This window comes from Hippoglossus hippoglossus, chromosome 6 (genome assembly GCF_009819705.1).
Source record: "Hippoglossus hippoglossus isolate fHipHip1 chromosome 6, fHipHip1.pri, whole genome shotgun sequence".
In the NCBI taxonomy this organism is placed as follows: Eukaryota; Metazoa; Chordata; class Actinopteri; order Pleuronectiformes; family Pleuronectidae; genus Hippoglossus; species Hippoglossus hippoglossus.
Genome location: NC_047156.1, coordinates 25,760,419 through 25,782,736, shown reverse-complemented (window position 1 = coordinate 25,782,736; position 22,318 = coordinate 25,760,419). Strand labels below are relative to the sequence as shown.

The window sequence follows — 22,318 nt, the reverse complement described above, 5'->3', positions numbered from 1 at the left end:
ATCTTGTGTAAAGCACTTGGCATTGCCTTGTTGTTGACATGAACAACGTCCAACTTGACAGAGCCATGCTCTGGTCTATCTGTAAAGTTTATATTTTTCTCTTATTCCCAGGATTCCCAGTCCCTGCAAGTTGTGCTATTTATTACATAGGACATTGTGTAATCACTGGATGTGCGTGAGTATTAAAGGGAACAGAAAGAAAATCTTGGTGGATCAGGGTTAGTCTGATTAATCGCAGTGAGGATGTAACCCACGGCTAAGAGAGGAACTTGACCAAATTGTTTAGGAATTCTTGTTTACACGAACAGCAACAAAGGGATGCTGCATATTCTTATACTCTACGGGGCAAGCCTAAACCTGCACATAATTATAAGTTGACCATTATTTTATTTTATTATAAACAAAATGGAATTATTTGCAGGCAAACAATTACAAGGATGTGAGTGTAGATACGGCAGAAAGGTCTATGATCATGGGACAGTGTTAGCGAGTGCCATGGCCTCTTGTCTCAGGAGTGGGTTTGATAATGTGCTGGATCTCACCCTGAGGTGCAAGGGATCTCACTACAGGGCCAGACGACACTCACTGAGGTCGACTCTTTTGGGCACAAAGCCCAGTTGACTTGTTCAGCAGAGCTAAGCCGGCAGCGACTGCCAGGGGGTTAGAGGTTAGCGTAAGCCGCTCTGTGCCACTGCAGCCCACTGACTCTGAACAGCAGGGTTGGCAGTGGGGCTGCAGGACCCCTCCGTAAGGTAAGTCACTCACAAGAAGACACAGTGACAACACTGACATGGCAAAGAGATGAGAACAAAATCATGAAAACAGAAAAGAAGATTATGCTTGCAGCATGGGTTATTACCACAGCTTCCTTCCTTCCTTCCTTCCTTCCTTCCTTCCTTCCTTCCTTCCTTCCTTCCTCTCTAATAACCTATGGAAATTTCTCAAAGCATTTCATTTATTTATTTTGTTTGCTTATTTTTTTCCCCTTTGTTACCTTGTTATATAGTTGGACCTGTTGATAAGGCCATTGTAATACATGCATCTGGGTCTGGTTTGGTATTGTGTTGTGGGGTTTTGGTGTTGTGTTTAATGTTTCGTCTGTGCTGTGGAGTCTCTGTTGTTGATATTAATAAATAGATGAGATTATGTGGCACAGCGGAAATAAGATGCAACGCATGTGAGCCGAAGAAAACAATAAACTTCATTATTATTATTACTCTTGTAATTCCACGACTGTGTGAGCTGTCCATCAATCGTCCACCAGACACCCTACGACTACTGCGGCACAGACACTTCCCATGTGCATGTCATTTTCACATCAGTGCAGCGACTGTAAAAATACATTATAAAATCTAAACCAAACACATGTTTTGCCAATATATTAATGAAGCCCGGTCGCCAGGGGAGATAGTGCTGCTATACAGATACATCTCTTTAGCTCCGAGCGCACGGCAGTGTCAATTTCTTGACCGAGTCCCTCAAGGCTGCTGGCACAAAAGGCACTTCAGTGTGAGGAGCGTGGGGGGGGTGAGGGTGTTGGCGGTGGAGGGATCCTCCCTCAACGCCCACCTCTCCACACGGAAAGATAATTGTCTCCTCCTTACCCGCAGAGATGGGTGTATTTCCGTGACCTATGCTAGGTATACAGCACAGCCTGAGATGTCACAGTGGTTTGCCATAATTACTTTTGCTGATAGAGGGGAGAGGGGACATTTGCATCAGATGAGGCACCCATGCTCGGGTCTCCCCCACTCACCATATGCAGCTTTTAATGTCACAGTAATCTTTAAAGGTTAGCACTGGCAGCGCCACTGTATATCTCCACAACCAGCTGAATCAGTGGTTTGGAAATGGGTTTGACATTGAGTTTGGGTAAACATGAGGACACAGACACACACACACACATACACACACACACACACATAAATATGTACACACACACAAACACCCAAGAGATTTGTTGTGCATCATCTGGATTTTTCTTTGTTCTACTTCCACAATAACACTCAAGACTGGCAAGGTCAGGCTGTGAACACAACATCCTTCTCTTTATAAACTTATTTAGGTAGAACGGTGGCCCTGAGAGCTTAACACAACGTGAGCAAACAAAAGGAAACTAAGACAACATCTTCATCAATATGACAACATTAGAAAATACATACAACACAACAAAATATGCAAACATTTGGAGTATGTTTTTTTCCCCACTGCATGTCTTTGATCTCGGAAAACAAGCAACAACCATGCGTGTGAGGGACTGGGTGGCACAAATTCAGTGCAGTTTTTATGAGCATCTTAAATTCAAGATTGTGTCGGGTTCGGACAGGGCCATTCATTAACTCATGCTGTTGAATATGAGTGTATATTAAACTTTAGTCACAAAAAACACAGACTAGCCTCTAGTCCTAGTAACCAATGTCAGCAATCTACAGACACAAAAACAGAATGCCTGTTGGGTTCGGGTTGGGATGGTTTAGTGTCCTCTCATGTTCGCAAAGCCACAATCTACTAAATATGGCTCAGAAGGAATAGAAGAAGAAAGGTATAGGGAGGGAACGCAAACGTAATCCTCAAAAGAATGAATATACTTTACCTAAGTGATATTGTTACTTAAGGCTCAAGAAATTCTGTGCCATCAACACAACCACCCCTCCTACTGGGTAGTGTAGTTCTGTGTGGTACTTATATGGAGAGCTTCATTCACTTCCCATAGAGGTGAGAGTTCAGTTTTAGATGTTAACACTAAATCTCAAACCAGACGCTTCAATAAATATATCTGCTGTTCTATTTAAGAGTGAATGTCACCAGCTTCTTCTCTGTGGAACTCCAAACCCCTCAACTTTTACAAGCTATTGGTATTGATGTATTGATTATGTTATAAATTTGTATTAATCAAAACTGATATATTTATAGCATACTTTATTAAACTGAATCAGGGAATTGGCTTTTTTCTATCTTTTGAAGGTGGTGTTCTAATGTGGATTTAAAATCAACTAAATCTTATAAATTATCATTTTCTTATCAATGTTATTATTATATTTTATTCAATTTTATTTGCAAAGTGCCAAATCATAACATACATTATCTCAAGGCACACTACTTAGTAGGTCCGGACCTTAAAAACTGTTGAAACAGTTTCCTCAACGAGCAAGCACTAATATTAATGTTTAATCATTTAAATATCGAACCTTAAGAGAGTATTTGTATGATTTAAAAATACATTATTTCAGATTCAATAATTCAACTGGTTGGCTGACCATGACCCTTATTCTCACACTCAGCCTAAATGGTTCACTAATTGTTGGTTCAGTATTTGTTTATCGATTAATTGTTGAGATATTGTCTAAGCTTGACTAAAGTGCAACCCCTGGCCTTTCATACTGTTGACCCAGAAAGTTCACAAGTCATAAGGAATCATCACAGGCAAACTAAAAGGACTCTAACCAGCATTTATTCATTTTATTGATAATAATATTAAGAATAATAAAAAAAAAAAGATTTATCTTAGAATAATTATCATGATTATTATTATTGTTAAGCATTCTATCCTGGATTTGGGTGCTGGCATAGGACAAACTATTAACTATGCAACATTCAGCTTGATAACTAAATGGAATAGTAGGCACAAAACATAATTGTACTAATTAAGCTGAAACAGCAGAGTATTTAGTGCATATAGTGAAACGGCAAATTCATCCATCCTGGTGATAAGAAAAGTGGAAAGAAAGAAAACCCTTACAAACCTCCTAAGGCTGCACTGTAGATATGTTCTTGAACCCACTTACCAGTTGTACAGTGATGCTGCAGAGGTGTACAGTCAAGAAAACTCTGCATCTCTCAGTCTTTGTGCCACCGTCTCCCACTCTGAGAGAATAATTCTGCCTTCCTCAGTCTCTAAATCCCACACCTCCCAGAGAACACACGTCTGTTCATCACACTCTTCTCTTTTTTTGTTTCTGGGCTTTTGGTGACATTTTCAAAGTGCCAGATCCTTGCCTTGAGACAACGTGCGTGTGCCCACACCTCTTTCGTCTCCCAAAAATACACACGCACACACATGCACACACACATGCACATACTTGCTGCAGAAAGCAGACACACACTACTCGCCTCGAGCCAGGCCCCTGTGTGCTCATCTACCTCAGAGAAGCTGAAGCTTGGCATAGATAGGAGGCTCCAATGGATTCTGTGCTCCGCCTGCCAATGCTGCTCTTTTGATCTGCAGCCAGCTGATGACAGATCTACATTAAGCTCATAGTCTTCTCTTTCTCGCTCCGCTTCTCCTCTCCGCTTCCCTGACACTGGGGCAAAATGTTACCGTAAGTCCAAGAGCATCGGTGAGAACTGAAATCCCGTGGGGTCGGCACTCGAGCCTCCTCTCACACCAAACGGAGAGAGATAAAGAATGCTGAGTGGGTTTCCAGCGTGCAGGAACATACCACGTGGGCGTAAGCCAAAGATAGAGCCCTATACCCACAATTCAGGGGGAAGCTTTACACATCGCTAATGTGCACCTCCAAGTTGGGAAGGAACAATACACTCTTTGATATGCTCAGACTTGAAGGCACTGGGAAATCTTTGTGTTGTGTGTAGTAGCAGGAGCTTGTGGATTATGACAAACAATAGATTGCTTAGATATACAAAACACCTCCTCATATATTCTACTATTACTGAAAATACTTTTATCGTAAAAAGGGTCATTACTGCTCCTTTCACCTCTGTCAGACATTTTCTTTTGTGTAAATACTTTTAACTTATAAAAACCTCTCCATGTATGTAGTGCCTTTTCTCATGAATGTTGTAAATATTGATATTTTGCTGATAAAACTTCTGTCTATCCTGGGAGACGGATCCCTCACAGGTGGCTCTCTCTGAGGTTTCTACGTTTTTTTTACCCACTTTTAAGGGTGTGGCACTTTATTAAGCCCTATGAGGCAAATTATGAAATGTGAATATGGGTTATATTTTGCTTGATAACATTGTTATCGGGTGAGGATAACTTGTGATTATTATTGTTGTTATTTTTGTTGTGTACTTAACCGCTTCTTATTTCAGAGGAATTTCCTAAAATAGTCTTGTGATTAAAAGAAATCTCCTCTAGTTGAGCAAATGTGAGCTGACAATGTAAAAAAATGTTTTTTTTCTAACTCAGTCTATGACGGATTTCTAAACATTGAATGTGTGTGATGAGTCAAGACAGAAAGCCTTGGACTCGGGCTTCTGAGTGAATGACACAAAACCTGACGCTGAGGATTAATGTGGCAGACTGACAATAGACAATATTTCATAAAACCCTATTAACTGCACTGGAACTTTCCAGGCATGAGAAAATACATTACTACAATGTTTGAGGGAGGATTTTCATTTAACTGAGAAAGAAAAATAAGGAATCTTCTCAACATTTGGGTTTGAAATGAGGAGGTTATATAAAGCTGCCAAACCCGTTGTATTCTAAGCTAGGCTTCCCCGTGGTGCAGTTTAAAATTAATTAGAAAATGAAAAGCTTTGGAGAGATGAGGAGGCCCTGACGAGTTGTCTTGTTCAGGGACTGAATTTTGGGGGAAGAAAAAAGTAAGAATGCCTCAGCAGCTCAGGATGCATAAAAAGCCATCAAGGTAAGATGATTTCAGGAGATGGAAAAACTCTGTACTAAACGAGCACCGTTCAGAAATCCTCACAGAATACGCCACTGTGCAGCATGAAAAACACACATCCTGCAGAGGTTGCCTTCTCGCTCCGCCACAGCAAAGTGTGCTGCTCAACAGAAAGCACCAGTGTTTTTATCAAGCTCCTCGCAAAGGAGATGGACAGAAATTGTGCTCAACTGCCTTAATGTTTAAATTACAGTGCGTTTATCCGACTCATAAGTGGCAGTGAAAATCAGTGCACTATAGAAGAGCAATTACATAGGACGCATGGCTAACAGCTGCTGATGAACGAGGAGCGACGGGCAGTGATGGAGCCTCGGCGTTAAAAACAAAAACAAAAACACAACCAGCTGTTATTTCTAAAGGGGATCATCTGCTTATTACTGCAATTCGACAGGGATATCTCACCATTGCATTATTTAGCATGGCAGGTGGCTCTGAGAGAGGTGCGGCTCTGCACTGATAGGTGAAACCACTGTCTTCTTCGCTCTCGCCGCTGCTGTTTTCAATGGTTTTTCCTCCACACACTGTAACACAACAGCATAGCAGAAAGCATTTGGCTGGAGCTCGCTGTATTGTTTGTGTTTGATATCACAGAGCTGCCTTTTGATTCAGTACGCCAATACTTCTGTGTGGGCTGTCAATTGGCAATCAGCTTGTCCCATTACAATTCAAATGGTCACTGTTAAGCACCGGCGAGGAGGTCACGGCCCGTCTCAGTGGAGGAGAGAAAGCTATTGTGTTACACTTCTAAAGATCACTTAAAGTATTTTTGTGGGGCACGGAGAGTATAATAGTACACACAGGCACACACACACACACACGTACACACCTCAATTTCAGCTGTATTTAAATGTTGAATCCATTTCCATGCAGAGCACATCAAGATATTTAATGAAGCTTTGTATAGCGACAAAACCTCAGCCTCCCCAAACACCGGAGCAAAGGCAGGAAAGAGTTTATCAGGATACACGAGAGGAAAAGTAAACAGGAGCGTCAGAGTGCATAAGGGCATAAGAGAGGGAACGCTGGCACTCGCTGTGAATATGTATCTCATGCCTAACACACGTAACTCAGCCTCTGAATTCTGTGGCTGCACGGCTGTCAGGAGCTGGCATATATTATCACTGCATCTGTCGTGAAATATTCTACAAATGTCATCCTGATCACTGTCGTGCCTTTCTCTCAAGCCTGCTGTGACTGTGATGCTTCACAATTCAACAGTCATGCTTGTTTAGGTAAATGCCAAAGTAAAGTGTTGTGTGGATATGACAATCTACCAACTACCTGCCGCTACTGATATGGTTTATAATAATAATAATAATAATAATAATAATAATAATAATAATAACTAGGGCTACGTTGTAGCACTGAACGGGCCCGAGCACACGCAACTCGGGACCTGTTGCGGTTGGTGGAGAGAGCGATCGGCGACCGGGCACACGGCTCCGCGTTGCATGTGTTTAGCTGTCGCTGGAGAACAATGCTCTTAAGGTGCTGATGAACAGCAAGAACAGCAAATGGAATAAGGACAAGACACGGATGCAGGCTGGGATTGTGTCATTGGAGAGTAAATTAAAGAATGCCAAGGTGGTACAGAGAGGACTAGAGTCCAAGCTGAGGGAAATGAACAAGAGGTTGATCGTGAAGGACAAAGATATACAGTTCCTAAACAATCCCCCCGAAGAGCCACAGGCTGTCATTCAGAGGATAACAGAGGAGTTCCGTGAGTACAAGCAGAAGGTTGAGGATGTCGACAGGGAAAAAGATGAAGTAATTGCCACTTTCCAAAGTGAAAAGACCGCGCTGGTCGATAAGAATGATGAGCTCATGGCCAAACTGAAGACCACACAGACTCAGATCCTCCAGAGCGAGACTGACTGTAACCTCAAAGTCAACACTTTGGAGAATCAGCTAGGGAGTGAGCAGTTGGAGAAAGACGTCTGCGTTCAAAGAATCAAGGAGCTGGAGGGTCTGGTAGAAACCACAGAGAAGAAGTGGCTCAACATGCAGGAGGACTTGCAAAAGAATGTTGAGCTCACGGAAAAACCGACGGCCATGCAGACTCAGATCCATCAGCTTAAGTCTGACTGGGACCTTAAAGTCAACACTCAGGAGGATCAGCTCAGGAGTGAGCAGGCGGAGCAAGAGACCTGCCTTCAAAAAATCAAGGAGCTGAAGAGTCTGGTTAAAGCCACGGAGAAGAAGTGGCTCAATTTGCAGGAAGACACACAAATCGAATCTCAGAAGATGGATGAGGATATCAAGTTCCTCATTGTGAAGACTATTAAGCTTCAGGTAAGTGACCTGATCAGCTCAGTTTCATTTGAACAATAACTTGTTGGATTGTGAGTTTGTTTCAGATTTAGACTTTGAGAGTGAAAATAATGAAACACGTGTCATCTCTGTCTTTTCAGGAGCTGGCCCTCATGTCAGACAGCGACAAGGCCAGAAGAAGAAAGGATGAAAGAAAAGCTCAGAAGGAGGAAGAAAAGAGACTGAAGAAGGAGCTGAAAGAGAAGAAGGAGCAGGAGAAGAGAGAGAAAAAGCAAAGAGAGAAGGAGGCGAAGAAGGAGAAGAGAAAGACAACTTCTCACCTCCCTTCACCCTGTTAACCCCCTTCACCTCTCCCATCCTTCCACGCCCCTAATCCTGTCTCCCATCCCCTCATCCCAACTGCCCTCCGCCACTTCCCTACCCCCCCCCCCCCCCTCGTATGTATCCTCACTTAAAAAATAAAAACAAAAAATATTGAAATTATTGAAAAACGATTCACACGTCAGCCTGATGTCCATTTTGTCATTTACAGTTCCATTAAGAGTTAAATGGACATCGAAGCACCATATGCATTGGGGCATGAATTCTGTGTGATTGACAGCTAGTATCGTCCAATGGGTGCAGGTCACAGGTGTAGGTAAAGCCAAAATTCCTTCACACACCCACCCACACACACACACACACACACACACACACACACACACACACACACACACACACACACACACACACACACACACACACACACACACACACACACACACACACACACACACACACACACACACACAAATCTTCATGACTTCAGAGGCCATTACATTGTAGATTTAGGTCCCTATAACACATATCTGTTATACTAGGACCACACACACACACACACACACACACACACACACACACACACACACACACACACACACACACACACACACAAACAAATACAAATAATTGTGTGTAGCATAATTTACATTTATTTGATTGTTCTTTATGCAGGTTCCAGTTTCAGTGTTGTTTGGTAACGCACAATGCACAAAGTTGTTGTCGTGCTCATGTTTCATGCATGAGATTCAGTGCATTTAGAGCAACATTACAACAGTGATCTGCAAAGTTTCCAGAACATCGTTATGTTAAGGAGGAGGAGGAGGTTATAAGGTTCAATTTCAGGTTTCCCCAAAACCAAGTCACAAATGTACAAAAATGTCTCAGTTTCTTCTTCTGCTGTCTGTTGAAGGCAACGGTAAAAGTACAAAATCCACGTTACCACAACGTGCAACATTTACGTCTGTCCGTCCCAAAAAATTAAAAATACGGACAGACAGATGTCCGTCCGTCCGTCCCAAAAAAAAATAATACGGACTTTATGGATGGTAGCACGAGCAAGCATGCCGCAAATAGCACTGCAAACCGCTACACAATGCAGCAACTGAGCAGAAAACAAAGTTAGAGATCTCTTATTATGAGAAGTTTAAAAAGGACAGGACAAATACAAATTTTAAAATATGGCCACCGTCTAGAGAATTCATGCGAAACACTGCTTTGACATGAACAGATAGGGCATTAGTCTTGGCAGAGGTATGTGCTGGTAAATTCCTGGTTTTGTATTACTTCATACTAGTTCATCAGATATAAAAGCAGTTTATTTCTTTGGCTACAGGAATTACTTGCACTTTTACTCTGAGGTTCAGGGATGTTTATCTGTTTTATTTTGTGGCTAGCATGGGTTCATTTCCCACCCTCACAGTACAGTGGCCTGTACTGTATGTAATATTCTCTCAAACTCCTTTAGGCTTCCCTGATTTGAAATCGAAGCACACAGCCTCGCTCTGTGCCATGCTGTCCTGTAAAAGAAACAGCTGTTTGCATGAATCTTTAATGCATGCCCATATTGGCATGCCACTGAAGCAGACGAGAATGTGGAAGATAATATCAGTGAGTGATTTGAGTTGTTTCAAGTCTCCACAATTGCAAAATGCCAAATGTCTAATTCACTGGAGTGTGGCACTTCAAAATGTTATAGGAAGGAAAAACAAAAACAGCGACAGCATTTTAGCTAGCATGCAATGTTCTTTCATCAGTTATATCGCAGATTGAGAGACGTATGCAAATTGCTCTCTACTAGAATATTCACAATGTCACCATGCTCCTTTTTATAAGTGAAATTATTAAATAAAATTATTAAAATGGTGATTAATGCCGTGATCGTGGTCCACTATGAAGCCTGGTTAATGCTCGTCACTCCTGCCCTTGTGTGGTAGCAAGTGTCAGATGTTTTCTGCTGGCACTTGCAATCACGCTGCGTAGTTTCGCCTGGTCAACCTTTTTAAACTCGACACACACGTCTAGTGCAACATTGATTGTGCTGGAGGAACGAGTGTGTGAGGAGGAGTTCTATTACCAAGCACCGAGATTGAGAACAGAAATAAACAGTTGGTAAAGATGAGGTATTCTGCGGGAAACTATGGGAAACCTCCGAGGTTTTTCAAGGCAAAGAAAGGAGCACGAGCCTGAAGCAGTCGTCCTGGGGCAAAAACATCGGTGTCAAACCTGTTCTGTTCGTGTTTCTGTTCTTCCTCATTGCCTTTTTTTTGCAGTGTATGTTTTGCAATATTCTCAGCAGTGACCCTCACAGAAGACTGTGTTCTGCACCTCAAACGCTCATATGAAAGGGAGAGGCGTTGTGTTGACGTAACAGTTAGCGTGCAATGACCAATCCGTCAAGCTTAACAGCAGATTTTCTCCAAACTTTTAAAACATGTCAAAAGGTAAAGAATTTAAATAACAGATTATATTTGTTTTCGACTGCAATTTTTGTCATTTGGATGAGGAAATGTTTATAACAAGATGCTCATCACTATACGATTCCGTCAAAAAGACATTACGAAATTAGATCAATTCTAAAAAAAATTGTTTTGTAGGTGTGACATTTATATCCACCACTTTGTTTTACCAACAAGTAAACAGTGAAATCTGATTTGGTGAGTTTATAATAAAAGACGACCCTGTACTGCTGCTGAGTACAGCCAATGTCTAAGAGCCCTGCTCTCATGTCGATGTGATAAACTGACTTCAACTGTGTGCACACCGAGAGTCACAGAGGCTGACTGAACAAGTCAGACTCGACAGCATATTTAAGAAAAGTCACACATACAACCCACACACATTCTGCTGCACATCTTAATTTAGCAGGCCCCTGTGGGTTTCATGTGTCTCATCTGAACTGTAAGTATTTTCTTTTGTTCTCGTCTCGTTCGGCATTTTCATATTATGTGATGTGCAACAAAAGCACTTGAGTGAAATAAAATAAAAAGTAAATGTAATAAACTGGATATGCTGCCCTAGACAGAAGAGCGACACAGCTGTCAATATGGCTTCGGGTTTACAAATGTTGTGCTGGGTGACTGCTGTCTGTATCACACAAGTGTGAAAAGCAATAACACCAGCAAAGTGTAACTGTTGGCGGTCAATATTTTCTCTCCCTGATAGACCCTCTGGGCACCAGCATTACTTCATCGAGCCAACACAAACACAGCTTTGTAGTTTCAATCTGTCATATCGTATGAATATGGAGCCAGAGAGATAAAAAACATATAAACCCTCGTCTTGTCTCAGTATCACAGATCATCTAAATGTGATGAGATTGCCTTAGATAAAGTCACACTCCTCATCAGTGTCAACAGGGTTAAAAACAACTCCCTCCCTCTAAAAGCAAATTAGTCTTCATGGATGTTGCGCCAAGACTTCGATTCGATTTACCTTGTCTAATGTTACTTCTCTACTGGAGAGCATTTTATGCCAAAGCAGTCTGGGGCAGCTATGCTGAAATCGGAACAATTCAGCACACAATTTGGTGTGCAAAGAAGCAAGTGAAAAGGATTACCTTGTAAAAGTCAGATGTTGTGGGAGAAAGTCTGCAGCTTGACCTGGACGGGATACATGAAGATGTCTGCCTCGGCTGTATCTGGGAAACAACGACAGCCAACATGCCAAGGTTATTTCACAGCTGTAGTATTTTCAGCATGACTGTAATGATCACACATCATTTACGGCGTCCGACAGTATGCACACATCAATGTATCGAACTGTGAGTGATCCACACAGACTGAAGCAAGCACAAGAGTGCGTGGGAAACAGGAGATTTACCAAGTTTGCACACACTCATACACACACACACACACACACACACTCACAGAGAGACACACACGTTCACATTAACACACAGTAAACAAGTCTCCGATTCCCAAAGCAGCCATAGAAAACGGCAGACTCCTCTACCCAGTGGCTTACTTTTGATGATGAATCTCCAGAGCCCCCTAAGGAAAACAGCGCTTTGTCAAGGATGTCCAGGAACGTTAACTGTCGCTGTCTCTCTCTCCACGCTCAGACATTGACGGCTGTGATGGGAAGGCGCGGCGCTCCCACACTGAGGCAGGGTAATTGGCTAGAGATGATGGGCCATAAACATACATCACAGGGGCGGCGGAGCGCCAAGCAGAGCAGATAGCTAACTAACGCTCTCTTTCTACTGCGTGCCTCTTGTTTGTCATCTGCACACATGCATGCGGCCGAATGCACCCGCGCACGCACACACACACACACACACAAACACACACACTTGTCAATTTCAGCCCTTCCCTGGATATTCACGCTCTTTGAACACATGGACTGGCCAACCATTATTACAACACAGAGAGAGAAAAAGTCTGCCACTCCTTTCATTCCAGCTATCACCATAAAACCAAGACGGCATGCAATGTATATTCTGTGTGGACCTTTATGAATTTCCCTGGCATCATGACCACAACCCAGAGGATGCTCTCTGCTGCCATTATCACTCACTGATATATAATAGGCACTACCCATTCAAAATGCATCATCACCATTACAGAGAGGATGCCCTCTCTCTCACCATTACCAGCACCACACAATGGTGGATAATAGGCTATCCGTTCCTGCGGCGCTATCGCCACGGTGCAGACTTTTCTTCCCTTGCTATAACACTTCTGTCGTAATAAGCAGGGAGAGCCTTCCAGTCATGACCACAGCTCTCAGAGAGGAGGTCAGTCATGTCAGACTGTTTGCTCACACGCTGGTAATTGGGAGAAGTAAGGCTGGACGAGGAGCTAGCACCGGAGCTTCTCTTTTTTTTTTTGCATTTTTGCTATGATCCAGTTCTGCTGCCGAGACATTCGACACGTTAACATTTTTTTTATAATAATAAGTGATATGGGAAACAGTGCCAGTTAATTTGGCTCGCACAAGCTGTTTGCATCATTTCACGACGCTCTGTCGTAACGGTTATCTCCTCAGATACATAATTCTCTAATACTGTGACATGGGATGAGGATTGTGTCAATAAAATCCACTTCATTCATCTATCCTTTTTCCCCCTAAGCTTCCCAGCTTTAGTTTGACAGGTCTTGCGTGACCACTTTTTTTCTTTCCCAGAGACAAATGCCAACCTCAAGACCCCTTCACTCTCTAAGCAGACGGGAACTTCAAGGAGAAGAGAAAAACCAATGGCAGGGAGTGGGAGGGGGGGGGGGGGGGGGGCATGGGGGGTCCAGGCAATGCGCTCATTATTCAGGAAGACACTCGAGGCCACAGGAAAAAGCACACTTCATTTTTCTTGTCAAACTAGGGCTGGCTTAATGGTGTGTTCACAGCAAGCGGTGAGACAAAGGGATGGCGTGGCCTGGCGGAGACGTGGAGAGAGTTCCGATCGAGACAGAGGCCGTCATCACAGAGGCAGCTCCCCCACGTTTTTCTGAAAGGTAGACCACCTGAGTTGCTAAAGCTGCTGAATGTGTTGGAGTGAGCCAAATAAATATGCCTCATCTTTCAGGGACTTGGACAGCAAGGGTAGTACGACTGGCTTTTAAAGAGGAAAATGAAATATGGTCACAATTATGCCCTAGCTGTGTAGTGAGGCACAGATGTTCCTATTGTTCCTCCAATTCCACATCCTCCTGAACCTTCCCTCATGACCAGCCTCATTACTGATGCTATCGATACGTCCCGCTGCTGCCAGAAAACCTGGATGTACCCACAACTCATCATCCGAACACCAATTAATCATCTGCCCTGCAATTATATAACATACCGTTCATTGATTTCCTACACGGTGAGGCTTTTTATGTTTCATTTACATGCCAGAAGCTACTGCGACTGAGGCCATGCAAGCCAATCTCCTCCTGCTCTATATATCCGCTGGACTGGAACTGTGTTTTGATCAGGGAGATGATGGGGCAGGTGTTTCTGCACAGCTTCATGTTGGTGAGAAGCCTCATTTCATTGCATTACGATCTCCCGGCATGGCAGTGGCCGCCGGTGTCAGACAGCCTCCTTTGTTTGACTCCTAATTGGGATAATTTATTGTCCTAACAGGCAGAACAGCTGTGGCTTTACAGTGTAGCACCAATTAAATCCAGATGCTGGAATGAAAAGATGGGGCTGAACGTGACTTGGGGACCAATCACTAATATTGACTCAGATCTCAGGGAGATGAATATGACACACTGCTATGAGAGGTTTTCCTCGATGCATCGGTTTCCCACTGATATTGCAAATATGCAGTTTTGATGAGGATTCATGAGAGCAGTAACAGGCGGACATTATGCATTATTTCTTATTATGGATGCAATTATCTGCCAGATTAATCATTCAAAGAAAAATCTGCTTGGACACCTGACAGCCTGGTGCTGGATCTGCAACCACAATGCACGTCACTGGACTCTGAAATCTTGTTCTAGTTTCACTGTTGTTAGAGAAGTTTTTCCCCACAAATGGCTCTGACAGAGGATCGTGTGAATATGAGCAGAGGATCTAGGGAATATGGGGAGCAAGTGAAAGAAATCAGGTCGCGGTGAAGATTTCTCCAGGGCAGTGCTAACCCCGCCATACTGCGCTTGGCCCCGGCTGCCTCTTCAGTCCGGGCTCTTTAGACGAAGAGCCCCGGGGACAGACACAAATGTGAGTAACACAGAAGATGGAGGAAACGCGAGGTCACCACCTCGGAGCTGCAGCGCACAGAGCAACCGCAGATACACAGCGACTCCTTTGGCTTGTGAAAGCGGAAAAGAGGGGGAGTGATGAGAAGACAACCCTGGTGAGGTTCTCCTCTTTTTGTGCATTATTTCTCTACGTGAATTTATAATGCAGTGTTTTTCTGTGTTCGCAACTATTTAGTCTAAATGGAGGCTGTGTAATGTTTACACTGTGCTAAACAAATATCTCAGTTACATATATTGTTGTCATTTTTCACATCCAATGACATGCTGCTGTGAATCAACTGCAAGTATCTATTTCATTTGTATCCACTAAGTGCTGTTACTGTGTAGCAACTGAAAGCACAGTTGGGAATAATATGAGTATAAGTAACAGAGCTGTAGGACTGGGCGCTGTGACTTCAAATCAATATCATCGATTATTTCAAACTTTTACATCATTTACGATTAATGAACGATTATTTTATGTTACCCAGTGATCCCCCCCCCCCACGCATGGGGCACATCGCTGGTCAACAAGAGGCTTATATATAAAAAACCTGCTGAATTCATATTTATGTTCCTGGATTAACGGGGCATCGCTTCTTCCGCAATTACAAAATTAAAGCACTGTGTTGCGTCATAGTCTGCGGGAAAAATGTCTCTCCTGTCTGTGTGTGTGTGTGTGTGTGTGTGTGTGTGTCGTTATTCACACATTTATTTAATTATAAATCGATGGTGTTGGATCATGTATCCGGATAGTTCCGAGGACATGCGGTAGGGTAATACCACATTCTGCCCCTGCAAAATGAACGTAGTGGAAACCCGACAGTTTGTGAATGCACGGATTGGCTAAAGTATTAACCAAATTAACAGACATGAGAAATTTTTACTCGGTTAGTGTTTATAAATGTCTATGTTTCGATACATTTTAGGGTAATTGCCCAGGCCTACAGAGCTGCTGCAGCTGCATGAAAGAAATCAGAGGAACTATGGTGTTTATTATATCTCAAAGTTCTCACACACTTTTGATAAGAGTGCACAGAACACTATATCGCAAAACTATACTCTTGAGCGAGCATTTCTACTGTGTGTGCTAATCTGTGGTTTCACGAGCACAGGGTTAAGACGAGCGCAAATTTGCCCCCTTTACGTACTCGCAACTGCTCAACGCTGCCTGACAGTCACTTTCTCATTCAGTTGAATTTTAAGACTTTGGAAGCAGGTAGAGTGGCTGATGCTGCCCATCTTCGATTGGCCACTTTGAACACTACAGTCGTCAGCCTATCTCCAGTCTCCTTAGCCACAACATCTAACATTGGCTGTTGTTGTCACCAGGGGTATATGACCCACAAAGTAAACAATTGAAATGAAAATGAAGGGAAGATTTGTGTATGAATTTTGAGACTAACTAAACGCCATAAGGAACACAATAACTCTGTCTTTAAAAAAACCATTCAAGCCTAAAAACCGACTAAGGTGACGATAAATTGAAAGTGTTTACTTGAGTGAGAGTGAAGAATGAAAACAGCTTCTTTACTTGTTATTGTAGTTAACTGCTTTTGATAGCTAAGCAGGAATCACTGGATAATTAATGCTCACATTTGGGCATGTACGAATAAAGAAGATAACCTAGAGCTTGCTGCAATATTAAACACAAGCTACAAAGCATGGTACAATAGACGAGTAAAATTAGCATTTTGCAAGTGCAGATCGAAGTCTCTGTAATTAAAATATTACACTATTTACACATTACAATATTTGTAATAATTATGAATTATGCATAGGATAAACACTGCAGGTGATTATACAAAGTAAAGAGAGGAGATGTGATGAGAGTTTGACACGGCAGCGATAGGATCGTATTCACACCTGCATCAGTGGAGCATGCGGCGCCTTGCTTGAACGATCCCCCCTCTTAAGATGAAAGATGGACTTGCACGTTCATGGACTTGCACGTCTCTGTAGCACCTTCCTCTATTAGAATTCACCGTAGGCATAGAGCTGCTGTGAATCCCATCACTTTTCTCACAGCAGACCTGACTTCCTCCAAACCGTGAAGACAATATAAAATACCTGTTTGCTGTAGCCTTGCCAACAGAGGCTGTTTCGGTCTGCGCTGTAACCTCGCTCTGCCTCCTCTCACTCTCTTAGAAAGAGTCGAAACTCTGCTTGAGCACAAAGAGCCGCGAGCAGTCCGACTGGAGAACCTTGGTGCTTTATGAGGATAAAGAGCTCTGACCCAATTAGCTGCCTTTGTTAAATAAAACTCCACTGGCCCTCGTTTAAACTGCCAAGTCCTGACACGACCCCTCCTCCTCGCTTGTGTTTTTACAGTACAAAGTGATTATAAGATTTAATTAGCTGAGGACCTTGCTTCAGGGAGACTCCTAAATCCATATTGATATAGAGTTTGGAGATAGAGGCCTCGGCTCCGTGATGACGACTAAAGAGCAAGGCTGCAGAAAAATATAATGAAAAGATGATTTGCAACTTTTTTCCCCACTTCTGTTTACCTTCCCCCCCCTGAGGCTAATCATTCTGTTGCAGCATGATGCAGAGAAATATGCAGAGAGCGAGCAGCTGATCAATGCTGTCTGAAAGCTAGAGCCTCGGATGGAAACAGGTTTGCTGTCAAGATAGCAGCTTTTCTACCTTTTCATGCGGGGATGTTCTACTAGAAAGCTGCTGAAACGTATTAACTGTATCCATACCATAACTTCATTTATAGTTTTTCAAAACTGGACAAAACGATAAGATAAAAATGATAAAAACAGACTTGGGGCCTGTACTACGAAGCGAGTTTGTCATACCCAGGATATCTTCCAGTCATCCATCTGAACTTGACCTTACAAACGCAGTCGGGCAAAGCGGTCCCAGGACGCTGGTAATATACTCGATAAGTCCGTCCAGGTTTTCCTAATCTAGATATGAGCGGGTGCACATAAAAGGGGCGGTGTTTACTGCGTATGACCAATCACAGACATGGAAGTGTCCTGGCAGCAGAACTGAATATTTCACAAGGATCAATTATTGTATTAGAAAAATACGAGGAGAAGAAACACATTATCCAGACTAAAAGAAACACAGCTACAGCTGCTTGATGCAGGAAGGGACCTGGCAAAGAATATTGATTGTGTGAATGTGGATCGGTCAATGTCTTTATAATAAATCTGTTCTATTATTAGGGCTAGGGTTGATTTTAAGCCTGACTTTAGGATTTTAAGCCTGACAGTTTAAGCCTTATTCTTTGAGGTGAAACCATGGTGGGTTCAAGCTCACCTGGGGGTAAGTAAAAAATAAACACAAAAATATAAAATAAAGACGTAATTAGGCAGATTTTCACATCTTAAGAATACAACAGGAACACAACTTTTATTCAATTTCTACTGTAAATTGATATCAGTATTTAAATGCATAATTAAGTTTGTAAACAAGTCCGAAAGTAAATGAAAGTAAGTAGAATACCAAAAAAGAACAATAACAATTAAACTAAAGAAAAGACATTGCTGTTAACGTGTAAAATGTAAAATGTATATCGCGTCTGTTTGCTGAGCTTCTCTCCATCACCCACAGTGAACAGGTAACAAGTAAAGAAACATGGATAAATGCAGACAGTCTGTGGTACTGTGAGCACATTACTCCTACGTGCCGGGTTGCTTATATACGGCTTTAGCAGCTAACAAAGGTTTATCATTCCTTCCGATTAGAATCTATATCTTTAGAGACTCAGATAGAAGATACTCATACAGTAAGTAAAAGGATTCTGTCTGTCTCTGAAAACCCTTGTCCTCCTCAGAGACAGACAAAATCCTTTTACTTATGAGTCACTTCGTAGTAGAGAAAACTCTGAAGTAAAACTGAAGTCACCCTGATAACTGCAAATCCCTCTTCGGAGTACAGGCCCCTGAAGTAAAACTGTGGGGTTCAGGTAGATAATGGTTATAGGCTCTAAAACAGTTGGTCAAAGTTATTTTCCAGAGCAGTTACACATGGTGACTGAACTGGAAATATATTTGAAAAGTTTGAAAGCAGATATTCTTCCAAAATCTGTCCATTTGTATGTCAAGGAAGAGTCAAAGAATTCTTCCTAGAGCCACAATTGCAGGTCGATTTTTGAAAGTCCACAGTAGACGAGGCGGACCTGGCAGTATTTCACCATATATTCACCATTTTTCGCTAAAACGCACCCCCCGTCTTGTTGATACTACTGTTGGTTAACATTCTCCGAAATCATGCAGGGTACACTGTGTCCAGCAGGGCTCTCCGAAGATTGATGAGACATTCTGGAAAATGCAAGAAATCATGTGCAGCACACAAGGTTCATTTCAGATTCAGATTGAAAGTGTCTCCATTACGACAGGGTGAGAGGGACCTTAAAGGGCATATTGTAAAGCTACAGTTTTAGCATGGAAGCCTTCAACAGAACAGTCATAAAAGCTCAAATGAAAGCTTTTCAGGCGACGTGTTTGCCAGGATATGAAAGGTATGGCTCTGATACGTATGAAAAGGTAAAAAAGAAGTAGTGCACTGTGGTTTTCTTTTCATCATGACTGTATTGAGCATAGAGCACGGTGCTGAACAGCAGAGCTGTGAGGTAACATGCCGGAGCCAGGGAGGAAATGAAAATAAGGGTGGAGAGTACGGAGGTGTCAGAGCAGCTTGTCAAACTCCCTGCACGTACTATGAATATTTTACTACTGACACACAACAGCTTCCAGCCTAAACTGTACCCCTGGAGACCAGCAAAGACTAAAAGACAGATAGACAGACAGACAAAGAGACAGAGAAACAGACTGATAGACAGACAGACAAAGAGACAGAGAAACAGACTGACAGACAGAGAGACAAAGAGACAGAGAAACAGAGAAACAGAAAGACAGACAGACAGACAGACAGACAGAGAAAAAGACAGACGGACGGGCTGGCGGGCGGGCAGACAGACAGACAGACAGACAGACAGAGAAACAGACAGAGAAACAGACGGATTGATGGATGGACACCTCCACCCCTTCACCACACATGGATATCTGTCTAAGTCTTCTTCTCCATGCCCTTAATATCAGGGGGCAGGCTGACAGGAGGAGATCTCCACAGCTGACAGCGTTGCCTTCCAGCACTAACAGGGATTGTCTCACCCTCATCACAAGAGCTCGCCCACATCAGCCAAACAGGACACAACACACCTGCTCACTCAAATTAGCCACAGGATGGCCAGTATTTATCATGCACATATTTAAAATGTGTATTTAAAATACAAAGTTGTATTTTGGAATTTGTATTTGATAGGTTTGATGAAAATGTATTCATATTTTGTATCATAATACTTTAATGTTTTGTATGTTTGTATTTTAAAAAATACTGTAAAATACTTTCTGTGAGACGTCTATACCTGATGTCTTGATGAAAATGAAAATCGATACATGCAGCCTCTGATTGGTGTCTACTCATTAATTTATCCAGGCTTGTTGACAACAGAACATTGAGGTTCAGAAAATCGATGATCCAGCACGAAGCAAGACCCCAAGAAGAAGTGTGTTGATTGCCAGCTCTCTGTCAGTGTTTAGCATCAATTGCTACAATTCTTAACAGTTCCTGGCTAAATTCAATTAATGGAATGTTGTAGCTAACTAACCTGAGTAATGTTAGCAGCCCTCACAGCTAATGTAAGCTTGCTACATTCAGCCTATGTAAAGATTCTGTCGATTGTGCACAGGAACAAAACTATAAAGCGTTTCAGAGTTGTTGTACAACATTACTTTATAATGCCACGAGATGGTTTAACTTAATGAACACACGTGTTTTGTGCCTTATTGTCATTAACAACGTTGTGCACTTGTATACAAAAAACATTCTTAGGCAAAGTAAGCCAAAACTGATTCAAGAAGATGCCTCCCTCTGTTGTGATCCTCTACGATTCCCACAGAACAACGGTTAATTCAAGCTAGCTCATTTCTAGATAGAGCTCATTGAATCCAATTTACCCTTTTGGGGAACTTGACTAATTCTTTGTTAAAGATATATAATGGACTTCCTGTTTGTTATTAATTTATTTTCCCGAGAATCTATGTGTGCTATTTTCACCTCCAACACCACGGTACATACTGGAGCTCTAAAATTAAAACACCCTAATGTCAACTGTCTGAGGCCTGCGTTGCACTAAATTAACTGTTTCATTTTGGCTGTTTCATGTCAAGTGCTACAGCGGGATACAAACATCTGAGACCACTCCGATGTTTGTATCCTGCTGTGTGTTGTGATTTAAAGATTGCTATGTTGTACTGATCAATATGTCCACAACAGATGAGCTGAGGTTTACAAGGGCAGTGGAGGGAGGAGGATCCACTAAAGTGGTAAATCTGACCAGAAGCACTTACTTCCACTGCGTATCCTGTGGGCCATTATTGGTGGGTGTGCTCACACATCAAAGTGGCAGGGGTCTCGGAGGCTAAAAAGGAATAAGAAACAAAGGAACATTAAATCACAGCAAGAGACACTGCTTCAAGCAACACAGGTGAACCATAGAGGTGAACACACACTTAAACACTGCAGTATAAGGACTGTGAGGAGAGTTTAGGACCCAAAGAGAAAGACAGAGGGGAGAGCGAGGGGAAGGGAGCACCACATTGATTTTCCCCCTCTGAAGTGCCAGTTCATCATTCTGTGAGACACACTCTATTGATCCCACGCCTTCAGTTTGTTTGTAATTTTGGGGCCTCAGAAGCGTTCACAAAGATAGATCCTCTTATGTGCCACTTGCCTCCAAGATGAAGAATGGAGGGATCAAAGGATGTGTGGAGATGACCTCATTTGGCGAGGTGCTCCTCACTCAGTTGGATTTTGTGGCCCTTTTCCAAAGGGGAGCTTTGGAGTGGGAATCCAGTCAGTGGAGTGTTTATTATAATAATACAAACACCCAGTGTTGTCACAAGTTACCCTTTCTTCTTTTCTGAATAATCTCCCAGAGGTTCAATCACTTGCCTCTCCTTCTCTCCAATGTCCCTGGGCACAAAGTGATCCCAGACCAGCTGGGTTACTCAACAGCAGGGTGCTGAGTGCAGTTTAGTAAAATCGCGTTACATAAGTTTTGGACATTTTAGTTCTTCAAGTCAAGTAATTACCTCTTGCTGCCATTTGGAGTCCGAGCCAATTTGCTGAGATGCCAAATGCATTTTTAACTCAAAGCCTCTAATTCCCCTCAAAAAGAATTTTACTGAGTGATTTCTTTTTACTTGACTATTTTAAGAAAATAATTTGTGTGCTGCAGTAATATCTCAACAAGCATGCAAACCTAAATGGAGCTGTTGTCATGAATGCAACTGTGAAATCTTCAGAAAACGCTTCCTCCACGAAACAATGTGAACCTTTGGTTAATTGTTTTTACAACCTGGGTCTTACTTTTGTAGCTTT

The 22,318-nt window shown here is 42.4% G+C and overlaps 1 protein-coding gene across 5 annotated transcripts in view; it reads right to left on the bottom strand.

The window, feature by feature from the left end:
- Nucleotides 1-22,318, bottom strand: part of mgat4c (mgat4 family member C) — a 112,356-nt gene that overhangs the window by 43,119 nt on the left and 46,919 nt on the right. For 2 of the 5 annotated variants that reach the window (XM_034588632.1, XM_034588633.1), the window contains exons 3-4: nt 21,286-21,356; nt 11,803-11,883 (exon numbers count right to left, since the gene is read on the bottom strand). Coding sequence is in view for 1 of the 5 variants with exons in the window: in XM_034588631.1 (XP_034444522.1) it covers nt 3,786-3,834 (49 nt within the window). In the remaining 4 variants the exon portion in view is untranslated. Of the gene's footprint in view, nt 1-3,785; nt 4,036-4,140; nt 4,434-11,802; nt 11,884-12,209; nt 12,431-21,285; nt 21,357-22,318 lie in introns of those variants that run through there. The other 3 variants (XM_034588634.1, XM_034588635.1, XM_034588631.1) reach the window with 3 other exon arrangements.